This window comes from Halyomorpha halys, unplaced genomic scaffold, assembly GCF_000696795.3.
Source record: "Halyomorpha halys isolate HHAL.00 unplaced genomic scaffold, Hhal_1.1 Scaffold177.1, whole genome shotgun sequence".
Classification (NCBI taxonomy): domain Eukaryota; kingdom Metazoa; phylum Arthropoda; class Insecta; order Hemiptera; family Pentatomidae; genus Halyomorpha; species Halyomorpha halys.
This window is the reverse complement of record NW_027114700.1, coordinates 816,235-842,710: the sequence shown is the minus strand read 5'-3', so window position 1 is coordinate 842,710 and position 26,476 is coordinate 816,235. Positions and strand designations below refer to the sequence as shown.

At 28.9% G+C, this 26,476-nt stretch overlaps 2 protein-coding genes across 3 annotated transcripts; one reads left to right on the top strand and one right to left on the bottom strand.

The window, feature by feature from the left end:
* Positions 1-963: 963 nt before the first annotated feature.
* On the bottom strand, positions 964-23,109 carry LOC106679123 (coiled-coil domain-containing protein 6). 2 transcript variants are annotated; one of them, XM_067051849.1, is made up of 10 exons: positions 22,641-23,109; positions 13,074-13,223; positions 12,852-12,995; positions 12,370-12,458; positions 12,107-12,264; positions 10,774-10,909; positions 9,138-9,259; positions 4,901-5,013; positions 2,108-2,215; positions 964-2,033 (listed from the first exon to the last, which is right to left on the bottom strand). In XM_067051849.1, exons 1-9 carry the CDS (start codon positions 22,854-22,856, stop codon positions 2,108-2,110), a joined length of 1,236 nt encoding a protein of 411 aa, XP_066907950.1. In that variant the 5' UTR covers positions 22,857-23,109; the 3' UTR covers positions 964-2,033. The 2 variants fall into 2 exon arrangements, with proteins under 2 accessions (XP_066907950.1, XP_014273571.1); XM_014418085.2 differs by having other exon boundaries at positions 4,901-5,004; positions 22,641-23,108.
* A 259-nt stretch (positions 23,110-23,368) lies between these two features.
* LOC106679130 (26S proteasome regulatory subunit 6A-B) lies at positions 23,369-25,019 on the top strand. The gene has a single exon (XM_014418096.3). The coding sequence runs from the start codon at positions 23,692-23,694 to the stop codon at positions 24,943-24,945; it is 1,254 nt and encodes a 417-aa protein (XP_014273582.1). The 5' UTR covers positions 23,369-23,691; the 3' UTR covers positions 24,946-25,019.
* The last annotated feature ends 1,457 nt before the right edge of the window (positions 25,020-26,476 follow it).

The window sequence follows — 26,476 nt, the reverse complement described above, 5'->3', positions numbered from 1 at the left end:
ATATATTCACTAATGAAAATTAAAGCATGCAAAATTTCAAGTAGTTTCTTAGTCATAAAGAAGAAACTTACTATGAAGGTAACATGTTAGACTATTTTTTACAAAATTATAAAAGGAATTAATACAAAAAACAGATAAATTAATATCATGCCACAACATCAATTGTTTGGACAATGCCAATCCGATCGGTTGATGTGGCAATGAACTTGTCATTCATGTATAATTCTGGATAGGAAATTGGTTATGCATGAATTGGTTTCTAAAAGTGGAAAAACTATTGAATCTAATAAGTTAATTATTTAGCAGTGGACAAAAGTATAGGTAGATCTCACCCCATTGAACAGATCAGAAATGTTCAGAAAAAGAGGAGAAAAATAAAAAAATAATGCAAAACCAAAATTTCAGAAACAAGTAGTTATTTATTTATCACAATGACTATTTATAATTAACGTTAATAGTTCAACAACTTTAAAAATTCTTGTTCATACTCATCCTCATTAATAATTGTGCCTGGTTAAAAAAAAAAATAATAATAATGTAATAATGAAAATCCTAAAATTACTCCTCAATTAATTAGTTGAACATAATACATTTTTTACAAACTTCACATTCAAAATGGTAATCAGATTTGATATTGAAATAAAAAAGGTTCATTAAAAATTATGAATCACATGAAAATTATGATCTATCTTACTTCTAATAGAGTTTTTATCATCAGTACCAATTATAAGGAATTTTAGTAAGGGTTTATTAGTTTACAATTATCATTTTACCAAACTACAACTAATTAATCAGTAATTAAACATAACTAACATGAAATTGTAAGTTTAATAGATCTTATACTTCCAATTCTTGCTAATAATCATCTATGACTAGTATAAAATTTTGATGTTACCAGAAAATAATCACACCATTTTATTTTCGCTAAGAAGTCTTCGGCATAATTAAAAAAAAAAAAAAAGATTTTCAAAGCCAAAATGATGTAACAATTTTATTGAGCAGTATGAATGTACACATAGAATATTTAATTTATTTATATATTTCTTAGATATTTATATTCCATATAGACAGAAACTAGGTTAATTAGTTACATAAAGGTGCACAACCAAAGTTTATGACAAATGCATCCATCCATCCTTACCAAAAAAAATATATAAAAAAATAAAATTAATAATCATAGATATTTTAACCATCATTTAAATGCAATGCATTTTCATTTTAATATCTAAGCATTAACAAGAATACATATTAACGAACGCGGATATAGCTTCTTTTGTAGTATAGTAACCATCATAAAGTTATATAATTATAGAAAGCAAGTATTAAGACCACAGATTACAATTATTAGAACAACTAATGGTTCTGATCCATATTAATAAGACGATGGATATTGCAAAAAAATATGATGATTAGAAAGTTAATAAAATTTAATGCAATTATCAAACATAAATACATTCCTTTGTATATAACGTTTTAGGAACAATTTATACATACTAATTTCAACTTATAAGATAAAAAAAAAATTAATAGCTTTACGAACAGCAAAAACACTTTTATAACTAAAACCTCGCTAAGCATGCTCTCTTATCGCTCAGTAAGCTTTTATATGAGATAAAAATAAAAATATAAACCTAGTGATACAAATATAAAATTAATGACAAAACAGAATCCAACTCTACATAAGCTGATATCTTTCTTAGAAAAGACTTGATCAAGTCTTGAACAGTCACTATATCCAAAAATTCAGAAAAACATGTATGAAAAGCAAGAAGAACGATCCCAATCATTAATGTGCTCATAGGCATACATATGTACATATATGTGCTGTAATATGTAATTTATATTACAAAGAAATTGAGGTACACAAAAGCGTAATTAATCTTTTAAAAAACCATCCTTTGCTGATAGTAGTTAACTAATAGTGCTAAACAAATAGCTGTATGCAGCACACCAATGAGGAAGCCTCAAACTTATTTCCATTTTTCTGCAATATATTTTAGATCCATTCTAATATCAATATTTCTTCTATGAATCTAGAACAGAAATAAATCAGCATCTAGTACTAAATATTCAGACAATTATAACTGTTAGCATATCAAGTAATTACCTATGACTTGGACACATCCATTGGTGAAGGAGGAGCACCATAATGAGGGGGGATTGCAGGTTTAATGAACCTTTCAGGATTACGCTGAACATTGCGGCCGTGAGCGCCCTAGACAAAAGATTAATAATTAAACCATCAAAAATATGTATTTCATAAATTTAACATATTGCAGTGGCTCCCCTGAAAAGCACCTAGCAGATTTTTTAAAAATATTACTTATTTTTTTTTTTTTTAATTTTAAATAAGCATTATATATTGTGTAACATGTATTATTTAGCCAAATAAAGTTGAAACATCTGTTTTTATGTGTCATGGTGACACATTGTCGTCACCTGCATGCCACTGAGACTATGTTTGCAATCAGCTGATACATGAATGTTTTGCTGTTTTTTTTAAAGTGAATTACTGAATAAGGACTATAGAAAGTTATTGTATATCACCACATTTTCTATAAAACATTTAGATAATGTAAAATAATCCAAAAAAAAAAAATGTCAAAATTGTTATTGGAAGAGTGTATAATAAAAGAATAACTAAGTAAATAAATTTATATATTTCAAAAAATAAATTCAATAATAAAAAAATTAGAAGGTCTGTGGAAATCCCTAAAGGCGAAAGAACCCAGAACGTTCATAGCTGAGGGAAGATAGAACTGTACTAAACAGAGTTTGGGACAATCCAAGGTCAAGTGGAGCTCTTCCAACCACTCTGAAAAGTGGCCTTCCTTGACAACACATTGTTGTCATACATGCTCCCTCCCAAGTCATTAATTAAAAGTTATTTAATTTATTCAAATTACATAACTTCATGGCAATATTAATTTTGTGACACCAATTGTTCATAAAATTTACTGCATTTAATAGGAAATTTGACCTTTGTTTCCTTAACTACCTACTTAAGGTATAAGAAATATATAATTGTAAAATAAATAATTTTTTCAAAAAAATGTTATTCCATCATCTCTGTTACTGTCCCTATTTTCAAGAACCTCCCTTATTCCAATATTGTGATTCTTTTTTTATAAAACTATAGTTCACTTTAAACTACTAGACTGAACAATCCATTCATATCTAGCACAAATGGTCCTTACCCTCTTTCTAATGGTCTACTACCTAGGAATTAGCAGGAATATGTCTTTTATTTCCATGGATTTGGTCACTACACTTTCAACTTGTTAAAGGGAACCCTACTCTTGCTTTTGTGAAGGAGAGTAAGAAAATACATTCAGTGCATACTAGGTGTGAAATAAGTCATTATTAAAGACTGTATAACTATGAAATCCCCTTTCCTTAATAAAAAACAAATAATAATAATAAAATTGTCAGTATTATTGACCATAGATTTAATATTAGAAATTGGTAGAGGAGGAGGGGAATGGTCAACGAAGAGAACACAGATTATAAGTAAAAATATCATTTGTGTCAATATTTAGGTCTATTGGGTTAAAAAATAAGTTCATAGTATTTTTTAATCAATTATATATGACCCATTTTGAACTATTACATATTGCCATCTTTCAGGTAATTTTTTAATTCCATCCTCCTCAGATTTTTGCGCAATGAACTCCTCTATGTGCGTTTTGCAGTCCTCGAGTGAATTAAAGTGTTTCTCATAAAGAGAGTTTTGAAGGGCCCGAAATAAGTGAAAATCTGTAGGGGCAAGGTCTGGTGAATAGGGAGGGTAGGGGATCACATCTCAGCCAAACTACAATAAGACACGTGAGGACGGGTGTTATCGTGATGGAAAACTATGCCTTCGTGATTAGCCAATGCTGGACACTTTTGCTCAACCGCTGCCTTTAGTTGTTCCAACTGGGCACAGTATACTGCAGAATTAATGGTCTGGTTGGGCGGAAGGAGCTCAAAATAATGGTCACCTTTCCAATCCCACCAAATGCACAGCATATCCTTTTTTGGATGTAATCCTCCTTTTGGAGTCGTTAACAGTGGGTCACTTTGTTTTTCTCAGGACTTTTTTCCTCACAATATTATTTAACAGGACCCATTTTTCATCCCCAGTTATCAACCTCTTTAAAAATGAATTATTAACATTGCATTTCAGGAGGGAATCACTAATGGATATGTGGTTCAATAAATTCTTTTCTGTCACATTGTGAGGAACCCATATATCACTTTGAGAAACATATCCCGCAGCCCTCAAATGATTTAAGAAACTTGCATAAAATATGTTAAGCGTTTCTGCGATATCCTGTGTCATAAGAGTGAGGGTTGTCTGTGACTAATATAAACATCGTCATACACACTGCAAATTTTTTTAACTGTCTGTGCAGTGGATTTTCCTTTTCAGAAATAAAAAATCATTAAATGATGAAAAATACTTTTTTTCTCTTCCATTTCGATCAAGCAAAATACCACTTAAAGATAAGGAATCTTGGTTTAAACTGATGCATAAAGCACCTGAACTAATCATTTTTTAGAATATGTAAACATTCTTGACCAAGTAAACATGATTTTATAAACACAGAGAGAATTAAATTAAAATATTGAAAAACGCTACGAACTTATTTTACAACCCAATACCATGCAGGCATTAATATGATAACAAAACAAAAATGAGTTCTTGATTGGTTTTCTATTATATTGCATAATGGTTATCTTGTTTTTACACAGTTCTGATATATCTGGCAACTTAGGCAGTTACGAGTTCTCTAAACTGACCGTAACCACTGACCAACTTCTTCAAATAAAAAAAAAAAAAAAATCTTAATAATCTATGATCAAACATCTTTAAGTAAATTAAGAAAACAATAAGATAATTAAGTTATATACTTACCACAATGGTAGGAGCTGGAGGAGAAGAGCTACCAGCCAAGAAAGCAGACACTGAAGGATATGGTGTACCACAAGAACAGCATCTTCCTTCTCTGTTTCCAGATCCTAAAACAGCTTTTGGTAAATCATATATCTAATGATTAGTTTAAAATTTTAATAAAAACAGATATCACAAAAACAGATCATTTTGCGAGGCTTGGTTATTTGAACTCAGCCAACCTCAAACTTGTATTTCCTTCGAAAACTAGAATTAAATATTTTTTTAAATTACAATACTTCTCGTTACACTACATTTCATATGTAAGTAAGTGAAAGTAAAAATTAACATGATCATAAAATAGATCCAAACTATAAACAATACCAAAACATAAACAAGATTGAAACCGTAAACAATACCAAAACATAAACAAGATTTAAACTATAAACAATACTAAAACATAAACAAGACCCAACAATATCGCCAAACTCATTACAATTTACAAATTTTGAACTGTGCTTTTTATACATTCTTCTTTATTTTTATCGGGAAGTAAGTGATTTAACAATGTAGATAAACCTCTTTAATCGATGGACAACAATTAATAAATTAATCAAACAAGCTAATTTAACTGAAGATAGTATAGGAAGTCACATAATTTACAATTTGGAATCATTTAATTTAATAGAAAAATGACAAAAACTGACATTAAATCCACATTTTTATTGAATTGATTATAATTTTACCAGATAACAGAATTTTTTGTAGTTTTTATATTTCATATTAACCCAAGAAGACTAAAATAAGCAGAAAATGAAAAAAATTGGTTGTTGCCATTTTTATTTAAAAGTTTCAGCTTCCCCAATAACAAATAATTAGAATAACAATGGGATTCAGAGAGCTACAAAATTTGTATCTGACTTTTCTAGCTCTCTAGCAATAACAAATAAATGATGAAAAGAGTTCCTTTGAATATAAAAAAGATTAGTTAGAAAAAGACTGAAGAGACTGGATTGCCTGAAAGTATCCTTACAGTGTCGTAGTAAGTTGCCTGTGAATATCTGATACATATATTGACTTGAATTGGCAACTCAGAAGCACGAGACTCGAGTATCCACCATTGTATATCATCAAAAGTTCCCAGAGTGAAGAGGACCTAAAGTTAAGAGCAAACTCTGATGTTTAAAAGGAGTATAACAATCAGGACCCTGTTTTTTAAAACTAAGTATAGGGTAAGTAAGAAAGCAATTTAGATTTAGTGTAAAATACAACTTAATTTTTTCTTTACAGAAGATGGCCTTTAATCAGTCAAATATCTTCCATTCCGTTTGATGGCCTATCACCATCCTTTTGGTACTTCATGATCTTGTACTCATTGAACTTATCAAAAACAAAAATTCAACCAAAGGTCATCTTTATTAATGAAATATTTATCATTTAAAAATGTTTTGCAAAGTTAGATGGTGCACGGTTGGGCTATATAGGAGATGGATATTACTTCTCACCAAGCTTCTATAATTTCATTCACAAAAATGTGGGAGACCACATATTTTCTTGGTGCAACATGATTCCTTTGTGATTTGACGATTCTGGTCTTTTCGCTTAGATTGCTTCCTCCAATTTAATAAGCTCTTGGCAATGAACATTTGGGTTGATCGTTCAGTAGCTGCAAAGCAGTTTACATCTTAATAATACCACCAAATTGACACAATAATCTTTTTCTGAAGCAATTCGATTTTCGATATAGTTTGTGCTGGTTCACAATGATTTTTTTCGATTAACGAATTGTATGTATTGTAGACAATCCATTTTTCATCGCCAATCATAATTCACTTCAAAATATGGTTGATAGTATTACATTTGAAATGTGATTCACAAATATAGATTCATTGCGTCATGGAACACATATAAAAGGCCTATAGAGCTTCTTGATAAATCTAAAACATTGTTAAATGTAAAACATATATGATTTCCAATAGTTGTGTGAAATACAATTAACTGTTATACAATCTCTCACACAGCTATAATGTGATTGGACTCAATTATGGCTTTCATTTTGTTATCATCAACTTCAGAAGGTCGAGTTTTGAATATTTGAACATAAAAATAATTTTAGTTAAGAAACCAAAACAGTGCAATCTAAATCAGAAAGACGCTGATCGCTGTAGACTTATAACTGATGGTATATAGGAGCAGTAAAAACTAAGTTCTTAAAGATTTTAAAAATAATCAACAATTATTTTTAGATATCAACATTCAAAGAAGAATTCTTAAAGTATTATTATTTTGTGGAAATTTTTGTTTATGGAATCTCAGAGAAAATTAATTTATTTCATAATAACTTTTTAAATGTATTATTATCTAAATATCTCTACTACATAAAATTTTTTATAGTGATCACCGTGTAATATTTTGTTTTACGTATAAGGTGAAATAATAAAAATGGGTTGTAAAAAATTGAGTTAAACTGATAAAACGCATTTTGTGAGAGCCAATACGGGCTACAAATTCATTGAAATTTAGAGGAAAAAGTAATTATGAACATTATTTTTGAAGAGTCACTAAATTGAAGTAAAAATTAAGATACTGGGATATAAGTTATTTTTTTTGTTCTTGCTTACATTATATTTAAAAAATAATACAAGCATAATAATACTACAGAATACATGTAAATAAAAGTTACACAATTTGAGCAATTAGCAGTAGAATAAAGTGAACAGTTGTATAACTTGTAAAATGGGAGGAGGGGGGTTGGCCTGTTGTTAGGCCGATAGGGAAATTATAAAAATCAATAATTAGCAATTGTGATCATTTAAATGATATAAATTGATAGTGAAGAGCTTTTGAAAATGATGATAATAAAAAAGTTGTATATATAGTTAACTTAAATCTATTCAATGAAGTGGAACATAAGTTGTGGGGAATTGTTGAAGATCACCAATCAACAGCAATCAAGACTCAACTATCAAATATTTTAACCCCAGAAAATAGTGTACACTGTTACTTTGAATCTTGATCATAACATTGATGAAGACAGTATTTCCTATTGACATTAACCAATTATGTATAAATAAATAAAATTTTAGTCTCAAAACATATTTATTAAATTTATAAGTCAAAAGTTCCGACCACTTTGACCACCCTCAGGAACAATCTCAATACAATTTTAGAACTAAATCATTTAAAAACACTTCATGCAGGCTATTCTGCCCAGGTCAATCCAACAAATTACCCTAATTAGTCAATTTTCACATTAAATTAAAATTAAAATTATTTATCACAGTCACCTTCTTTTTAAGTTTTAAGACCTGCATGAAGTATTTTTAAATGATTTAGTTCTGAAATTGTATTAAGATTGTCCCTGAGGATGGCCGAATTGGCTGAAACGTCGGATTTAATAAGTATGTTTTGAGACTAAAATGGTTAAAATTTTATTTATTTAAATAATATTAACCAATCTCAAGAAAGTGTTAAGATTATAAATTAATTAAATTGACTAAAATTAAATAAATAATAGCCTATATTGTTTATCATTTTCCATTTTTCTCATTATTTATTTATTCCCTTTGATATATTAACTTTTACTTTAATTCTTTCCTTCTTTTTAGTTTCTACTATAAACATTTTTTTACTTTTCGTGTATCAATTACTTTATTTGATATACTCCAGCCACATGTCCATTTAATGTTTAATATTTATTACTGTAATAATTATTTGTAGTTTTAATCCTCTTCATCTTATTTTAATTTATGCTCACATCATTTTATAGTCCTACCATAGCTTACATTATATTTCGGGTCATCTCTTACTCCAATGCTGTTTACAATATTTTTTTGGTTTTTATTCCAGATGAAGCCCGGCATATTGGGGTGAAATGTTGGTACATAATTAATAGTTTTGTACTGTTTGAGCTACCTTTTTTACCAACATCCAAACAATCTTCCTTCATCAAGAAAAATCAAGTTTAAATAGCTAAAAATTGTTGCTGAATTATGATGAGTAAATAATAGGTATTATCAAGGTAAAATTTGTTCTGCACATTCAGGAAAATTTGGGAAATCTCTCTTTTTTCCATTATCTTCTACAAATCCTTTATACTAATCTTAATTTAGGTTACTTGGCTAAGCAGTCAATACATTTTTTTTAGCTCTAACTAAATAAATCATAAAAGAAATATTTAAAATATTTTGTATGACCTTTATTAAAGACAACTGCAATGGAAAACATGTGGTTTACACTTGAGAAAGTCTGTTATTCTTACCCCCAGGTGAAAGAGGCCTTGAGGACACTGGTGAAGGATTGAAAGGTCCAGGGCTTGATTCAGTTCTAGTGCGTACACCAGAAGCCATTTCATTGTAGTGACGCTCTTCCTCCATCTCCAAACTAAAAAATAAATTAACTTAAACATAAATCTATTTATGAACAAGCTAAAATTGTAAAATTACAAACTTCCAAATTAGAAATAGAGTATAATATTCATATTATCTAAAGCCAAACCCACATGCCCAACTAATTTGTCATGTTTGCATGCATATATCTAGTAAGTCGTTGGAAATGCAGTCCATCCAGTTAGCTCAGTTTTCGTCTTTAGTTTCCTTTTTAAGACTACTTAGTGGAGTCTCCAAATTATCCTCTTCGAATTCTTTCCATTGATAGCTTTTATATTGTTCAATGATAGCCAAAAACTTGTGCAACATAACATTATATGCAAATAAAATGTTCCGAGTAATAAGAATTGTATAGATAGGGAAAAATGAAAGTTTTAGGATGAAAAGTAGCATAAACACACCATAATTCTTCTAATAAAATAAAACAGTGAATAGGCAATGAAGTGGGTAGATAAGGTAACTGAAGAAAAAAGGACTGACCAAACATAGGTATGAAACTCAGCCTAGTGAAGTTTAGTGCTTCAGATTTTACCATTCATTTATTAAATTTTGCTTTACCTCAACTATAGCAGGATATTTTTCAATAGTTACCGTATGCATAAACCCAGCCAAACTAAAAAATACATTATCACTTTTGTATTTTGCAACACTTATATTCTAAAAATAAAATTATACTACGATGAAGATTTATCTTCATTTGGAAATAAATCAGCGACACTAATTTTCTTTACTACAGGCAGAACTAATAGGCTGTGAAAAATAAGTAGCTATTTTTAAATCATTACTTTGACAAATGAATATTTAAATTAAAATCCATTTTCTCTACTTAGAACATAGAATAAATAAATATGGCATAAAATATGCATGCACATCAGAAAGAAATGGAGATGAATTTGTGTTGAATTTGCATGGTCAAATCTACTCAGGGAATTCCTAACAGAGTTTGATCTAAGAGAAAACACAAACTTCTAAAATCTTGTTTTATTCTGATAGCAGACACCTTGCTAATATTAAGTACTCAAATAAAAAAAAGTGTTATTCAGATCTTTTAACAGGAAGTGAACAAAACTTGAGTTTATTTTTTGAGTGATTGTTTGATATTTCACACTTAAATGAAAAAAAAAAAATCGTTCTAAATCCAATTTCATCAGTATTTTTTCTCGCTTTGGTGTATTTTTTACATATTTTTTTTTATAGTTTTTTTTTTGTGCTCTAAGGACTTATAAAGTTTTGCAACAACATAAGTTCATGAAAATTCCTAAGGATACAAAAAAACACAATTTACTTCAAAATATAAATAAAATAATAAACCTGGTAAAGAAAAAAAAAAAAACAGCGTAGAAAACAAGATTTCAAGTTTTGATGCAGTATAAATCACAACTATTTCTGAGTTAGATTTAGAACAGTTTTATTCAGCTTAAGAGCTCTAGAAGCTACACCATCTATATACTTGAGGAGCATAATAAAAATACAATCAACAAAATAAATAATTGCAGTTTAAAGATCTACCTGCTTTCAGATTCAGAGAGGTGGCGACAGAGTGCTTCTCGGCGTTCAACTTCCAATTGAAGTTTCCTTTGCAGTCTTAAATTTTCTTCTCTAACTTGCCTCTCCTCTTTAACATACCTTTCCATCTTTTCAGTATCTGCAAAAGGTTATTATAAAAAAAAATTAATAAAAATATTACTTAAAAAAGAAAGTGAGGTGAATACATGGGTCATAACTATTTTTATTTTCCTACTTTCTTTTCTGAAAATCATTTTTTGTACATTTCTCTTGGGTAATTAATGATTTGTCATTTGATAATAAAATATATGGGACAAGCCGTTGCATTCGAGAACAAAATCTATGGCAAAGCAGTTGTTGATACACAGCAGTATCTAGGAAATTAATTTTTCACATGATTAAGCAAAAGAAATAAATGAATTTTGATAAAATTTATACTGGACCATGTTTACCCTAATGCCAAAATTTTCCCAAGCATTGTGCCGAACTGGACAATCAGTCCTGATCGGACTTCTCTCGAAGTTGAAGATTAGTACATATCACGGGTATTCATGATGTGTTAAATGTAAAATGATTTACTAAGTTAAATGTTATAAGTATAGGATTATGTTATATAGTTTAAAAGCGTCCAAAGCAATACTAACTCTATCAAAACATAAAATACGAGCAAGTAACCTAATATGGCAACTAACAAGATCATGACGTGCTCAGCTGGTCTTTTGTTTGATGTCATTCTCCATTTAACAGACTCTCAACCATGTTATATCGTTTTGACATGTTAAAAGAAGGAAATATTTCTCCATTTAACATAAAGTTTTCCATTTAACACGCTTAAACATGTTAAACTAAAGATCATGCATACCCCTATAGTATGAGCCTATTCAGAATGTAGCTGTGTCAAGAAAAGCACATTTGCACATGCACAATTGAAAGTGGTGGATGGTATCTGATAAGAGATACTAGATCATTTTTACACAAATCTCCAACTCTATTCCAAATTGGCCAAGCTACTTCCAAAATATAGACATACAGAGGAAAATTTGTTTTCTCATGTGTAAGCAAATGTGAATAAACAGAATTTAATAAAATAAATAAGTTTCTGACCTTAACCGCTGAAAATTTAAAAAAATCGGAATAACATTTGATTGATTATGTCTGAATACCAATTTGAATACAGATGGACTAAGGCAAAGCCGAATTTTGTAAAGACATTAGATTCTGAAAAAGATTTTTTTTGCGTTCATTTTCTGCGTAAATTAAAAGCTTCAGTAGTGAGGAAGTTGAAATATTAACTAAATAAATCACAATAGTCATTTTAACGATATTAAACACTCACGTTCTTGTTGCGCATGAGCTAGAAGGGTTCTCAGTCTTGTAACTTCACCTCTGAGCGTCTGAATGTGAGCAGACAAATTACTTGCAGTATCTCCATTACTCATATCACGAGGAGAAGCTGGGTCAGAAACAGGTTGATCTAACTTTATTTGAAGACTCCTAGAATAAAAATTGTAATTAGTCTTAATGTTATTTCTTTTTCAAATGTGAGAACATAGATACAAACCAACAAAATAACTTGATAATTAATATTTAGACTCAAACCTTTTTTCAGCCTCAAGTTTATCCATTCGTTTCCATAGTCTATTAACAAGTGCTTCCTGCTCTTGCTCGAGAGTATTTTCAAGTTCCACCTAAAAAATTAATTGCAACATTGATTTTATTTCATACTAACTCATTTACTACATACTTTTCCATATTTCAAGAGGTGCAATTTCAAAAATTCACAAGTGACAGATTTTTATGAGAAGAAATATTGGAGCTATTACTTGCCTTCAGGACTGATACTATGAGAAAATATGTGTAAAAATTTTTTAAGAAATTATGTTTCAAAAAGCAAGGAGGTGCAATATTAGGAGTTCCTTATAAAAAAAAAATTATTAAAAATTGGGACATAGGTTTTTTTGGAAATGGATTGTACATTTCAATTACACATTGCAATACAAATCATCATTTCTCAAAACAAATCAGGACTAAAAATTATATAATAGGGCAAAGTGAGATTAATTAACAGTGCTTTTACTAACCTTTTCTCTCCTCAGTTGTTCCAGATTACTCTGCTTCGCCAAAGTTTCTGCTTCCAATTTTTCGATTTTTCTCATTAACTTATTGACAAGACATTCTTGTTCCTGCTCTAATGTTTGCTCAAGCTTACATTTTTCTTGTCTTAACTGTGAAACAGAAGTAAATAAATAAACGAAACTCAAACAATTTATATTGTAAAAATTGTATACAATGCAGTGACAAACCTGTGTAAGTTTACGAGAAAGATCGTTAGTAAGACATTCTTCTTCCTGTTCATAGTGGTGAGCTAGTGTCTCCTTTTCTTTTTTAAGAGCCTGGATTTTTTTCAATAAGGTGTTACTAATGAATTCTTCTTCCTGCTCAGCTTTAGCTTGCTGCAATTGTACATATATTTAAACATACTGACATTTTAATGTTTACAACAGGTTGATTACATTAACAATTAAGGTCAAACAAATTTTGAAGAAAAAAGCGAACTAACAAATAAATAAATGAAGGAAGCAGGATATTTGAAATGCTCCCTAGGCAAGACAAACCTGTAGGACTGCTTAAAATGACTTCATTTTAAGTAGTCTGGTTTAAGTAGCCTACAGAAGAGAGAAATAACAATGTATGTATGTATATACAAATTGATCTTTATTTCTTGTCTGTTAATCCCACCCCTATAAAATTGTATTATTTTTTGCAATCTTGTTGAATTCAAGTTTAATTTGAAAAACTAATTTGTTTTACTTATTCTAAAATTTATTGAATTTTCTCGCAAAAATTGAAGTGATCCACTTATGGAAATGACCTTTTACAGTCCTATAAAACCAAAATGAAAAATATAGTTAAATTTTTCATTCCCTTTTCTTGTGTGTCCCATCAATATGCACCTTCATGGCTTCCTAATTAATTCAATCTTCCATAGTCGATAAGAGATAACTATATTGAGGCAATGTTTCGCAACTTTATTATTTGCATAGTCATACCCGCAACGTATAACACACTGCAATAGACAATTGGCATGACTACGCAAACAAAAAAGTTGTGAAATGTGACTGATCCTCAAGACCCACTAAATATATTTAATAAAAATAAATAAATAAATCTGTACTGCTGTAGCTTTTTACCCAATTTAGGGTACTCATTTCATGGGGCTAGGTGGACCCTTGGAAGCATTCGAACTCAGGTACTTAGAGATAGTAGTGCCTAACCACTGCTCCACACACACACACACACACACATACATATGTATATATGAAGGCAACAAGGTCCTTATCTCCCCCTAACACCCTATCTACCTGAATTTCAAAGTGCACCAGGCCTGCAACTTTGTTCCTACTAAAATATAACTCTTTATCTAACTTATGCAAATAAATATTTAGAAGAACTGGTAACATTTGTGTATGCAAAATGCATCAAACAATCACTAATTGGACTACCAGTTAGTTCTGTTGTGTAAAAACTGAGATGACACCTCCACTTTCCCAACATATAGTTCATTTGATATTTGGATTTAACTCTACCTCTGTTCTTATATATTATGGAACAAGACGTTAAGTTTTTTTAAATATATATTTGTTAAGCATTGTAAACTATAAAAAGGCTAAATAAAAAGTGAATAAAATTTGGTTATTGATTTCATTCATCCATTAATATTAATTTATAAAAACGTTTTGGTACAGAAATGAATAAATATTACATATTACAAGTTGAAGGACTTGGATTAATTTTTAATTCAATAAATACAAAAAAAAAGTTTGGGATTGATCAGGTTCCAACACACTAGTTAAGTCAATAAATTCCATCTCTCCAGTTATTTTACTTTTTTCTACGTTCCTATAAAATTGTATTATTTTTTGCAATCTTGTTGAATTCAAGTTTAATTTGAAAAGCTAATTTTGTTTCACTTATTCTAAAATTTATTGAATTTTCTCATAAAAATTGGAGTGATCCACTTATGGAAATGACACACTTAACAGTCCTATAAAACCAAAATGAAAAAATATAGTTAAATTTTTCATTCCCTTTTCTTGTGTGTCCCATCAATATGTACCTTCATGGCTTTCTAATTTATTCAATCTTCCATAGCTAATCTTGAATTACACTTAAGCAAAATTGAATCTTACATATGATTTCATGTGAATCACTCAAGCTTTCCTCCTGGTCTTCAGAATTCATTCATTCTGTTATATATACTTATTAATTACTCATTCAAAATAATAGAAAAAAGCATTTATTTAATAATCCATTCCTGATTTTGTTTAAATATTATATTTTCTTATCTAATCTTATTTACTATCAACATAATAAGATTCACTAAGCCTTTCAATAAAAGTCCAATTTTATCCTAATCCAATGATGTGCACACACACTCTGGCAATATCTGAACGGAGAGCTAATCTTTATTTACATGTTTCAATATTTTTATTTTTCTTGGATAAGGGTAATATTAAATCCATATAATCCATGCATGAAAACATACTACATGCAACAGAAATAAATAAAATAAATTGGTAGACCATCACTATTTTATAGGTAAGAAATACCATTCTTCTTCAAAAGGAGCAATTAATATGTAAGTACCAACATCTTCTATAATTGAAGTTAGTATCCCTTTTTATCCAGAAATAACATTTTAACATGGTGTGAGAGTTCTGTGAAGTCTCCTTTCCAAAATATTAAAATGCAACAGAAATTCTTTATAATATTAATACCCCAAATTTTTCAATAACAACTCTTTTTTTATTATTGATATTTTCTGTTTTTTAATTATCTCTGGGTCTTACAATGCCTCAGGCTTCACTTACATTTTTGAACATAATTTCATGATTAATATTCTAAAAGATTTTTCCTCAAGAAAAGAGAAGATACAGAATTTTTTATCAAATCAAGTAGATTTCCTTTAGTTGGTAATGTCTAAAAATTTTCAGAGTTGAGATAGAAAAAACATAGAGCATTGTTTGGTATAGGGATCAAGCAAATTATAGATAGTATCTCACTATCTAGGAAACTAACCTAGTACGTAAATGGCAATAAAACTTAAACAAACACTATTTATTTTATAAATAAAAATGAATGATTTTGAAGAAAGAATAGTTTTTAATTTTCCATAAATATTATTATAATGTTGTAATACAATTTATGGTGAACCATAGCATTCTCAATCTCATTTTGTTAATCTTAAAGGCAGCTGCTCTTCAATTTCTGATAACATAAACATAGCAATAGCAAATCAAATAAAACTTTTTTCCAATTCAAATACAACATTCCTCAACTTCATTACAAACCTTTTCCTATTTAAATTTCTTTTCAAATTTCTTTTTAAATGCTACCATTTCAATTCCAAAAGTAACTCTTAGCAACTGTTTATAGCTCCAGCAGTTTTGTTGCTCTAGTAGGTTTTATAAAGAAATTCAAAAGATGCACACTCTGACTGAGTACAGGCTCATGATTAACCTTAGATAGGAAATGAAGAATGCCGGGCATGATGGCACATGTTTCTAATTTATAGTCTACTATCTACAACGTATGATTATAAGTTAACAATCCTGGACCAAAGGATACTTTTAAGAGGTGCTTTGTTTAAAAAATAACAAATAATGATATTAAATTATGTAAAAAATTATGCATGGATGCTTAATCTAAATAAATTAATATTCTACTTCAGTAGAAATTTGATGTTTACTGCCAATAATAAAAAAAGCTAGTACACAACAGCACTAAAGAATTCTCAGCAGAAAATATTTGAGGAAGAAAAAAAAATTACTAGTTTGTATCCCAGCAGTTCTGAAGAACAAAACAAATTAGTATACAGTACAGACAGTTCTTGTCATTTCAAGAAGATTTAATAAACATTAAAACCCATGTCATGTTTAAATAGATTATCTGTTTGGTTTAAAGAATAGTTTCCAAGATATTGACCATGATATCATTTAACATCTAAATTTTGATGAATAAAGTAATTTAAGAATGTGATCTTGACTAAACAGTACTTCCTTACCGAGCACTGAATCAAAGATAATTCATAGGTTATTAGCAGCACGACTTGTTTAAAGTAATGTAGACACTTGATAGCAATGAAAAGTTATCAAAAATAACATTTAAGCACATAATAGTTATAAAATCAACATTAATACAAAAAACTATGCCAATTAATAAGATTATATCATGATATATAAATGCATGATTATAAGTACAGCTCGATGCGACCTATAACCAACCATACATACTATGGATGAGAGGTTAGCTCAGAGGTCAAGTTAGGTAGCATAAAGAAGCTTAATCCTATGAGTAGGGAACCTACACAATTTTAATTGTTGAAATAAGAAATGATTTGACAAGTCATGTTCAATGAACTCTGGTTTTATACTATCCGGAATGTTTAAATACAATCAAGAAATAGTAGAGATTTTTATCTAATAACAATGCAATTTTTTTTTGTATTTGTTCAAAAAAAAAAAATTACTTTTGATAAAAGTACAAACAACACATAGACTTTTGTATCTTTTGAAAATTTGATTTCATCATTCTGGTTTGTCTTTATGTTTTTGGATGTATTGAAACTGAAAATTAATTCCACTTCCTTCCATCACCTACAGATATTTTTGCAAATCCCTAATATATAATGCCAGGTTGAGAACAAAAATTTTTCATACTTCAAAGATTACTTAAATTTTAAACATCAAATTTGTATGGTACCAAAAGGAAGTTAAAATAAACTAAATGGCATAAATTAAGACTCTACTTCTACTGGGTCAATTTGAATTTAAGATAAAATACAATATATCTGCATGATTTTTTATATGACTTCAAATCTACCAAATTTACATTTCATTGTTATCATCAGAAAAAGAGAAAACTTGTCTCAAGCAATTTTATTTATTTAGTTCCTAGAATTTTTTTAATTTATTAGGTCTTTTTAGCTTTAAATTTAAATAAAACTTCTTATCGACTCATGTAATAATTTAAAATGATGGGATAATGTACATTTGTATAGCAAATAGTTAATTATTTTAAAGAAAGACAATCAGAAGAATTTTTAGATATTTAAATAATTATAAAATATATTACAGATACTTTTATATCTGAATTTCTTCTAAATTTTTCCTCTATATTGAAGTATGTTTTCTATAAGGTTTGAGGAAATGAAACTCATATAGAAATCCCCAACAAAGCAAAAGGTTGAAGTTTACCACAAGCCAGAGAGTTAACTTGTTTGCACATTTTCCTACATCAACTTCAAACCATTATTAATTGTACTATTTTGACCAAATTCAAATGTTTTGGTACCATTGAAAAGAGGAGTATTTGCTCTTTCTGAAGAAAACAATGAAGTATACATTTGGTGTATAAGATTATATATATATTTTTAAAACCATAAATACAAAACTAAATTTTAATCAAATATTTTTCAAAGGGTCATAATGCTATATCAATCACATTTCAAGTACAAATTGAACTGTTATACTTTTTTAATTTTTTATTACAGTGGATATTTCAAGCTAAAACCAGTTCATTTCAACCTTTTTATCATCCTACACTATATGTTTTTCTTATCCACAACTTGATCTGACATTTCATCAAATATAAAAAATTTCTTTATGTGGTACCCAAAAATCATTTATCTAAAGTATTATTTTCACAATGTTATTGTCTTTAATAATCATGAGAGATAGTTGATCGTGGATGACTTATACGAGGAGAAGATGGTTAGGGGTGCGGTCAAAATATAACACAAATAAGTTGAAGTAACTTATAACCATGCCAACACTTCACCCAGAATTCCTAGCCTTCATCAGCGCTAATCACAGAACAAGATAACAACCAATGTATACAGAAAATAAAAAATACAATATAAACAGAATGTAAAATTTTCTGTATTCATTAGTTGTTATCTTGTTCTGTTCTCAGCCTTGATGAAGGCTAGAAATTCTGGCCGAAACGTTGGCACGATTAAATAAGTAACTTTAACTTATTTGTGTTATATTTTGACTGCAACCCCAAACCATCTTCTCCTTGTATTGTCTTTAATATGTTTCTTAGAGCAAGAAATAATGCCTTATTATATTATATTTCAAATTGATGTAACAGGGTCTTATTTGTGCCGTTTTCTAAATTTTAAGGTCATTTAGATACCATACAAATTTGAAGTTGATAAGCTCAGTACCCTAGGAGTTATGAAAAATTTTCCTGCTATAAAATGGAAATTACATGATTATGGACTACAATAAATGAAAAAATTTCAACATGACATCAGGTACTGCTGTAAGGAAACGAAAAAGCTGCAATTTGTACTAAATATCCATATCCTATATATTTACTCAAAACAAGATTTGAGGAATACAAGATATTTAAATTTAAATTAAAACTAAGTTTTCTCCAACTTGATTAGATTTTACTCATTTTTTCATAAACAGTTTCATGACAAATTGTGATGCATTCGACCTGCACATTTAAAACATAGGTTTGTAAGGTGGCATTATTTACACCATTTGGTGCTTAATGTTTCATTGGACCCGTGGTACTCAAAAAGATATAGTTGATCTAAAATGCCTAAAAATAATTACAAGTAAATATTGAAGTTAATTTCTTGTTTTTGTACATGTTATTTCTCAAAAGCTATTTCAACTGTATGACATAAACATTTTTTTTATGAAAGTTTTGGGAAAATTGTGTTCAGAAATTTAACCTGTCATTACTTTTTACTGAAATGTGATCTTGAAGGACATGTCAGGGCTAACACTAGTACTTAACCAGTTTAATAAAATTCACAATGCCAGAAATATTATTTCTCTAAAATTCAAGTATGTTTGAATGTTTAAAGTATTGAGTATTCATCAGATATAAAATATTTGATAGGAACAATATTTTTATCTAAAAATAAAAATTGTAATTCCTAGAATAAATGAAACACTAAACCTAATCATCTCAAATTTATTGAAAATTTGGCACAGTTGTTCGATTGGTATAGATTTGAAAAAATGAGAAATTTTGTGGAAATGAATTCACCCCTTTTTAGAATTACAAAGTTGCAAACATCTTATAAATGGGCTAAAAAGATAAAAGAACAAGTTTTAGGATTGCTGTAGAAGCTTCCCTTATTTAGCATGAGGCATGGGACAGGAATTATTTCAAAGTACATTCCATGGGCCTTTCATATGATATGCAAAACTGCATAGGTTAGGAAATGACATTTCTCAAAATTTTTAATTTATTTTTATTTTTAATGTAGTTTTGGGATTAAACATATGATATTGGTGACTTCCATGAATAGATAATACTTTATCAAATATTTACATGACAATTAAGTGTTAACTTTTTGTTCCTTCAGCTGAAAGTCCATCATCAGAAAATAATAATAATACAAATGAATCAAAAGTTCACTCAATCAAGATTACAGTTTTCCGATTGTACATTTAGAACAAAAAAGCTAAATATTTTAGCATGGTTACCCAGAACAGGTCACAAACATCCCTTGTTTTAGATAACAAGGTGGAAAAGAAAATAGTACATTTTAGTTAGGTACGTAACTATTTCTGATACCCTAAAGCACAACACAGATGCTGTTATAAATTTAGAAAAACTGATATCTTACTAATGCCAAATTAAAAAAAATCCCTGAAATATTTCTTTTCAGATGGATCTGCTACCCATACAAATATAAAAACTATTTAAAACTAATTTTCATAAGAAAAATTTTCAAGAGGAAGCATTTTTTTTGTCATGGCACATGACTATGACACAAATAGTTGGGAATTCTGTGAACAGACTGGGAGACGATGCCAGTTAGCAAAGACACCTTGAAAATCAAATCCAAACCCTATATAACTCTTTGAGCAAGTAGTAGAAAATATTCTGCTGAATCAGAATGTTTCTTGGCAAAACATTGTTTATCAAAAAAATGCACCGATTTTATGTGGTCATTCACAAAACAAAATAAAAAATATAGGTAGAAAAACTTTTTATTGAAGTAAGAAGGTTCAAAAGGCAAGTGTCAAAATATCCTGATTTTTTTTTTTTTTCGGCCAAGACTCCTATTGGAGTCCTATACTGCTCCTGATTTATTAATTAAATAATAAATATTCACATCTGGGTTATATTTGTTTTCATGAATAGTCTAATATCAGCATTGCTTTAACAATAAATAAGAATAAAGAGTTGGATTTATGGAAATGGAGCTTTACTTTTGTCCAGTCAACAATAAAGCCATTTCCATCCCACATTTATATTTTAGTTTACAACATTACCACAATGTTGTACAATTATGTAAAAAATAGTTATATATTTGAGAAATTGTATACTAACCTAACCTATATAATATTGTATATCATACATAAAGGCATGGAATATACAATAAAACGATATCTATGCCATATATCTAGCTAAATCAGGCAGGTTTTTATAGAAATTCCAAAACTTTTTCTCTTATGAGCCCATTTATAAGAGCTTTAGGGCTGTGTAATTCTAAAACGAAAGGATATATCTGAGTAAAATTTCACATTTTTTTCAAATCTAAACCTAAAACAACTGTGCTAGATTTAAAGAAAAACTGAGGTGATAAGGTTCAAAAATGAGTTGAATTGATATGGAATGACCCTGACGAAAAAATGTTTTAGGTGAATCCATAACCATATGGAAAAACAACCAATAATCAAAATAAAATTTAAAAACAAAAGAACTTTAAAAACTACTATACATCACTAAAACAATAACTGTATTAATGAGGAGAACAGCTTTAAAAGTAATCTCAAGCAATTGAAAATCGTAAAGATCTTTTATATATATTTTGAAATTCAAATTTTATTTTGTTAACTATTTTATATTATTAGAAACTAAAATGAATACAAAAGCACATTTTTACTGAATAAGACTTGTACCTATGAGAAAATGGTCTAACCAACTAACCTCTGATAGGAAATTTCATTTCATCCACTTAATTACTTTAATTTAAAGTAATAATTATTCCGAATGCTTTACTTAAACTTCCAAGTAAACCTTTAAAATAGCATGAAACCCGGTAAGATAGAAGTATTATCCTAAATATGATACTTGTACTGTTTCTGTTACTGGATTTACAGATGGATATGAATTAATCCATCAGACTTTTTTTGAACTTAATATTATCCAAATAAAGAACATAACAGATATTAAACTAATTGATTAATATGAATATCTCTCTAACTTAATTTGTATGAATCTGATAATATAATGAGTTTCAGTATAGAGAAATATTTTGTGAACCTAGTTTTACAACAGGCAAAACTAGTAAGTGTACTAGATGAGCAAAAGTGTACTCAGAAAGGACATCAATACATAAGACTGCAACAATCTATTCACATTAGATCATTAAATATAACTATGGAAAGAAATTAGTTTTAAACCTCAAATTTGATCAGTTTACTAACAATTTAACTAGAATATTCATACAATAAAATTTCATTCATTAGAAATGAAACTATTTCATCAACATTTGAAAACTACTAAAATCATAAAATGATGTGAAAGTCCTTTATAATGGTCAAAAACAACTCAGTAAAATTGTATATCAATCAAATAGTTAGTACTACAACCTGTAGTACCTCCATAACAGGCCTTAATATAACCCCTTAAGTTAAAATTGCCTAACCTTAGACTTCAAAATCTTAGACCTTAAGAGCATAGTTAAATGAAGTATTTGTCAACATTGCTGGCATTAAGCAATTACTATTGAGAGAAAATGAACGAATGAGATGTAAAATAATCTACATTTGATTGAATGTCTATACCATTCTTTAAGTAATTTTATACACCTCATAATAATAACTTACTATAATCACAGAAGCTTGTCTTAGTGTTCTATTTTCTTCTTGTAAGGCCTTAACTCTCAATTTATAAGTATCCAATTCAACTTTCAAAACCCGATTTTGTTGTTGTAAGGACTCAATTCGTTTTTGAAGTTGTTCTCTCGTTATTGGAGATGGAGGCATCATTATTGGACCTCCATCAATAGAACTAGAATCACTTTCACTGGCACTATCTGCCATAATAATAAAACGATCTATGGTAAAAATATTTAACTTCACGTGGAAGTCAACTGGAGGTCCAAAAATATAATACTCAATATACCTACAAATCAACAAACGCCCTGAAATTTGAATGGGTCATGACAAAGTTTGCTATAATTAGCAAATTTCATTTAAACTAATTTTTATATTTAACATCGATAAGTTCAAATAAATCTGCTCCCAATACGTAAAACACTAGACACCCCTAACCAAACCACAAGCAACTAGATACAACTTCGCTATCTGAGGACCATGAAACTTCAAAAACAATTATTTCAGACATTAAATATATATTAATGCGAAAATTACGAATTCATAAATTTAATCTCAAATAAAACTTAATTTTACCATATTGCATTTCTTTTTTGCCAATTATTTTTACTACAATAATTATTATTTAAATAAACTGTCACATCTATAAAAAAATCAAGACTTTTTTAACATGTGAAAGAGTTACTCACTGTTTTATTTAATTTTCTATTCGAATATTAAAAGGAAAAATAGGGGGAAAAAATAAAATGAATACCTTGTTAAAGATTTAGTCTACAATTATTTCTTCCTTAAAAAATACGTTAAGCCATTTTTAGTTAATTATAAATTGTTTTTATCAATTAACAAATCTTTCAATAATAATATAAATAGAGATGTTATCCATTTGTAAGGCGAACTTCCGTGACTTAGCAGTTTCGCTGTTGACTTTAAATTGTCCTGTGCTTTAGTAAGTTCAATTCAAATTCATTAAGCCTTCGATCAAAGACTGACATTTTAAACTTTATTGAAACTGAAGTGTACATAAATATTGTACTATAATACAATGAGCAACGATTTCTCCGACATTGATGCTGAAATATTACATATGTCCAATGAAGAAATATATAACAGGATAAGACTTCTAGATGGAGAAGTAAGGATTATGAAGAGTGAAGTAATGCGGGTATCTCATGAATTGCAATCGCAGAAAGAGAAGATTAAAGAAAATAATGAAAAGATAAAGGTGAATAAACACTTACCTTATCTGGTTTCAAATGTCATAGAAATATTAGATATGGAAGCAGAAAATGAAGATGAAGGGGCAGTTGTAGATTTGCATGCAAAAAGTAGTGGAAAATCTGCAGTTATAAAAACATCTACCAGGCAAACTTATTTTTTACCTATGATAGGACTTGTTGAACCAACAATGCTCAAGCCAGGCCAATTAATTGGTGTAAATAAAGATTCCTATTTGATTTTAGAAAAACTACCATCAGAATATGATGCAAGGGTTAAAGCTATGGAAGTTGATGAAAGACCCACTGACCAATATTCAGATATAGGGGGCTTAGATAAGCAAATAGAAGAATTGATGGAAGCTGTGGTACTTCCGTTATTACACAAAGAAAAATTTGAAGCAATAGGTGTGAAGCCCCCAAAAGGCGTACTACTTTATGGTCCTCCTGGAACTGGAAAAACTCTGCTTGCAAGAGCATGTGCATCACAAACTAAATCAACATTTTTAAAGTTGGCTGGACCTCAGTTAGTTCAGATGTTTATTGGAGATGGTTCAAAGTTAGTCAGAGACGCATTTGCTCTTGCCAAAGAAAAAACCCCTGCTATAATTTTTATTGATGAAGTAGATGCAATAGGCACAAAAAGATTTGATTCAACAATAGCTGGAGACAGGGAAGTTCAGAGAACAATGATAGAATTACTCAATCAGCTTGATGGTTTTAGTTCTACTGATGATATAAAAGTTATAGCTGCGACCAATAGAGTTGATATACTAGATCCTGCTCTTTTAAGATCTGGCAGACTCGATAAAAAAATTGAATTTCCTCATCCAAATGAAGACGCTCGTGCAAGAATAATGCAAATACATTCTCGAAAAATGGTGACAAGTCCAGATGTGAATTTTGAAGAACTTGCCCGATCAACAGATGACTTCAATGGAGCACAGTGTAAGGCTGTTTGTGTTGAAGCTGGTATGATGGCCCTTAAAAGGAATAAACCAATGGTAGATCATGAAGATTTCATGGATGCTATATTTGAAGTACAAGCCAAGAAGAAAGCAAATTTGAACTATTTTGCATGAATTAGCTTCTATAATTCTTATATAACTTAAGTTGTAAACTCTTAAAAATATATATTTTTTTTTGTATTTTTTAATACGTATATACAATGTCCTCAAAATAAAGTAATTCTATTTGCCTGAATTTATCATGAATTCTTTAAAAAGTTTTTCATGATCAGTACTAACTAGCTTTTAGTGACTGAAGTCATCTTAAAATAAATGCATGATGTTGCAATTTTTTTATCTTGAATTATTAACTTACTTTAGTATGCTAGATCTACGAGAAATACTTATATGCTGTATTTGGGTTTAATGAATCTTCCTTGTTAAATGTTCTTTAATCTGAGTTTGTTAATTAAATCACAACATTTTGGGACTATTGCAACTTCTGATCCACTATCATTGTCTTCTTGGAAATCATTTATTTTACATATTTCTCCCTACTTAGTTCAATATTTATTATCTAATAGTAAAACAATGTCTGATATTTTTAAAAATGTACAATACATTATTTAAAGTAAGGAACTTCAGAACAATGAAGGTGAATGATGAATTATCCTTATATTGTAAATTTTAACAAATATCAGGCAAAATTGTTTTACTATTAGAAAATAAATGTTGAATTAAGTTGGGAGAAATTTTATGTAACATGAATAAGTTAAAAGAAGACAAAAATAACAGTGCATCAGAAGATGTGATGCTTCCGAAACATTTTGATTTAATTAATGATTTCTGAATAAATATAATAAGGAGAATATTTTCACTTGTAAAATGTTAATTGAAAATGTAGATTTGTGACACCTGATTCAATGTGGAAAGTTTCAGTTTTGAAATAAACAAAAGAATTTTTAGAAATAGATTTTTAATTTGCCAAAAACATATTTATGAAAAGTGGATATAGTAACTTTTGATAAAACACTCCTCAATTATACTAATATTAAATGAAATATTTTATTATTCCTTGACATTTTAACTGCCCATTCAATATCAGGAATTATCACGAGGTAATTTGCATGATAATTGGTTTAATTATAGAATAAACTGATTCTCATTACCATAGTCAATAAGAAAATTTTTCTGTTAACACTAATAGGATGAGCATCAAGGTTATAAAACATTTCTGAATTTGATTTATTAAACACTAGCTAGTATTATAGTCAGGAATTATACACACACCTTATTCTAACGCTTTTCAGTCAAATCTTATGTTTATAGTACATTTTTTTAAAAAATAAAATATCTGCTGGTTTAGATATTATAATAAGCCAAATTAGAGAAAACTGTTCATATGATTTTCCATATTAAATGATTGATCATATATTACCATGGGTCTAGAACTAATACTAGAATGTGTCAAACTTAGCAAGCATAAATTCTAGCCCTTTCTCATTGACTAGTGATAAAGTTGGTTGTAAATGCATCACCACTTTCTTTGGATAATGACACAGATAAAAAAACTTTTATTCTGTATTTGGCGTATTCCATAGATCTTACTGTAGACTGGTTACTTAAGGACAGTCTATTGAGGTCTATTGATACAATATCTTAGGAA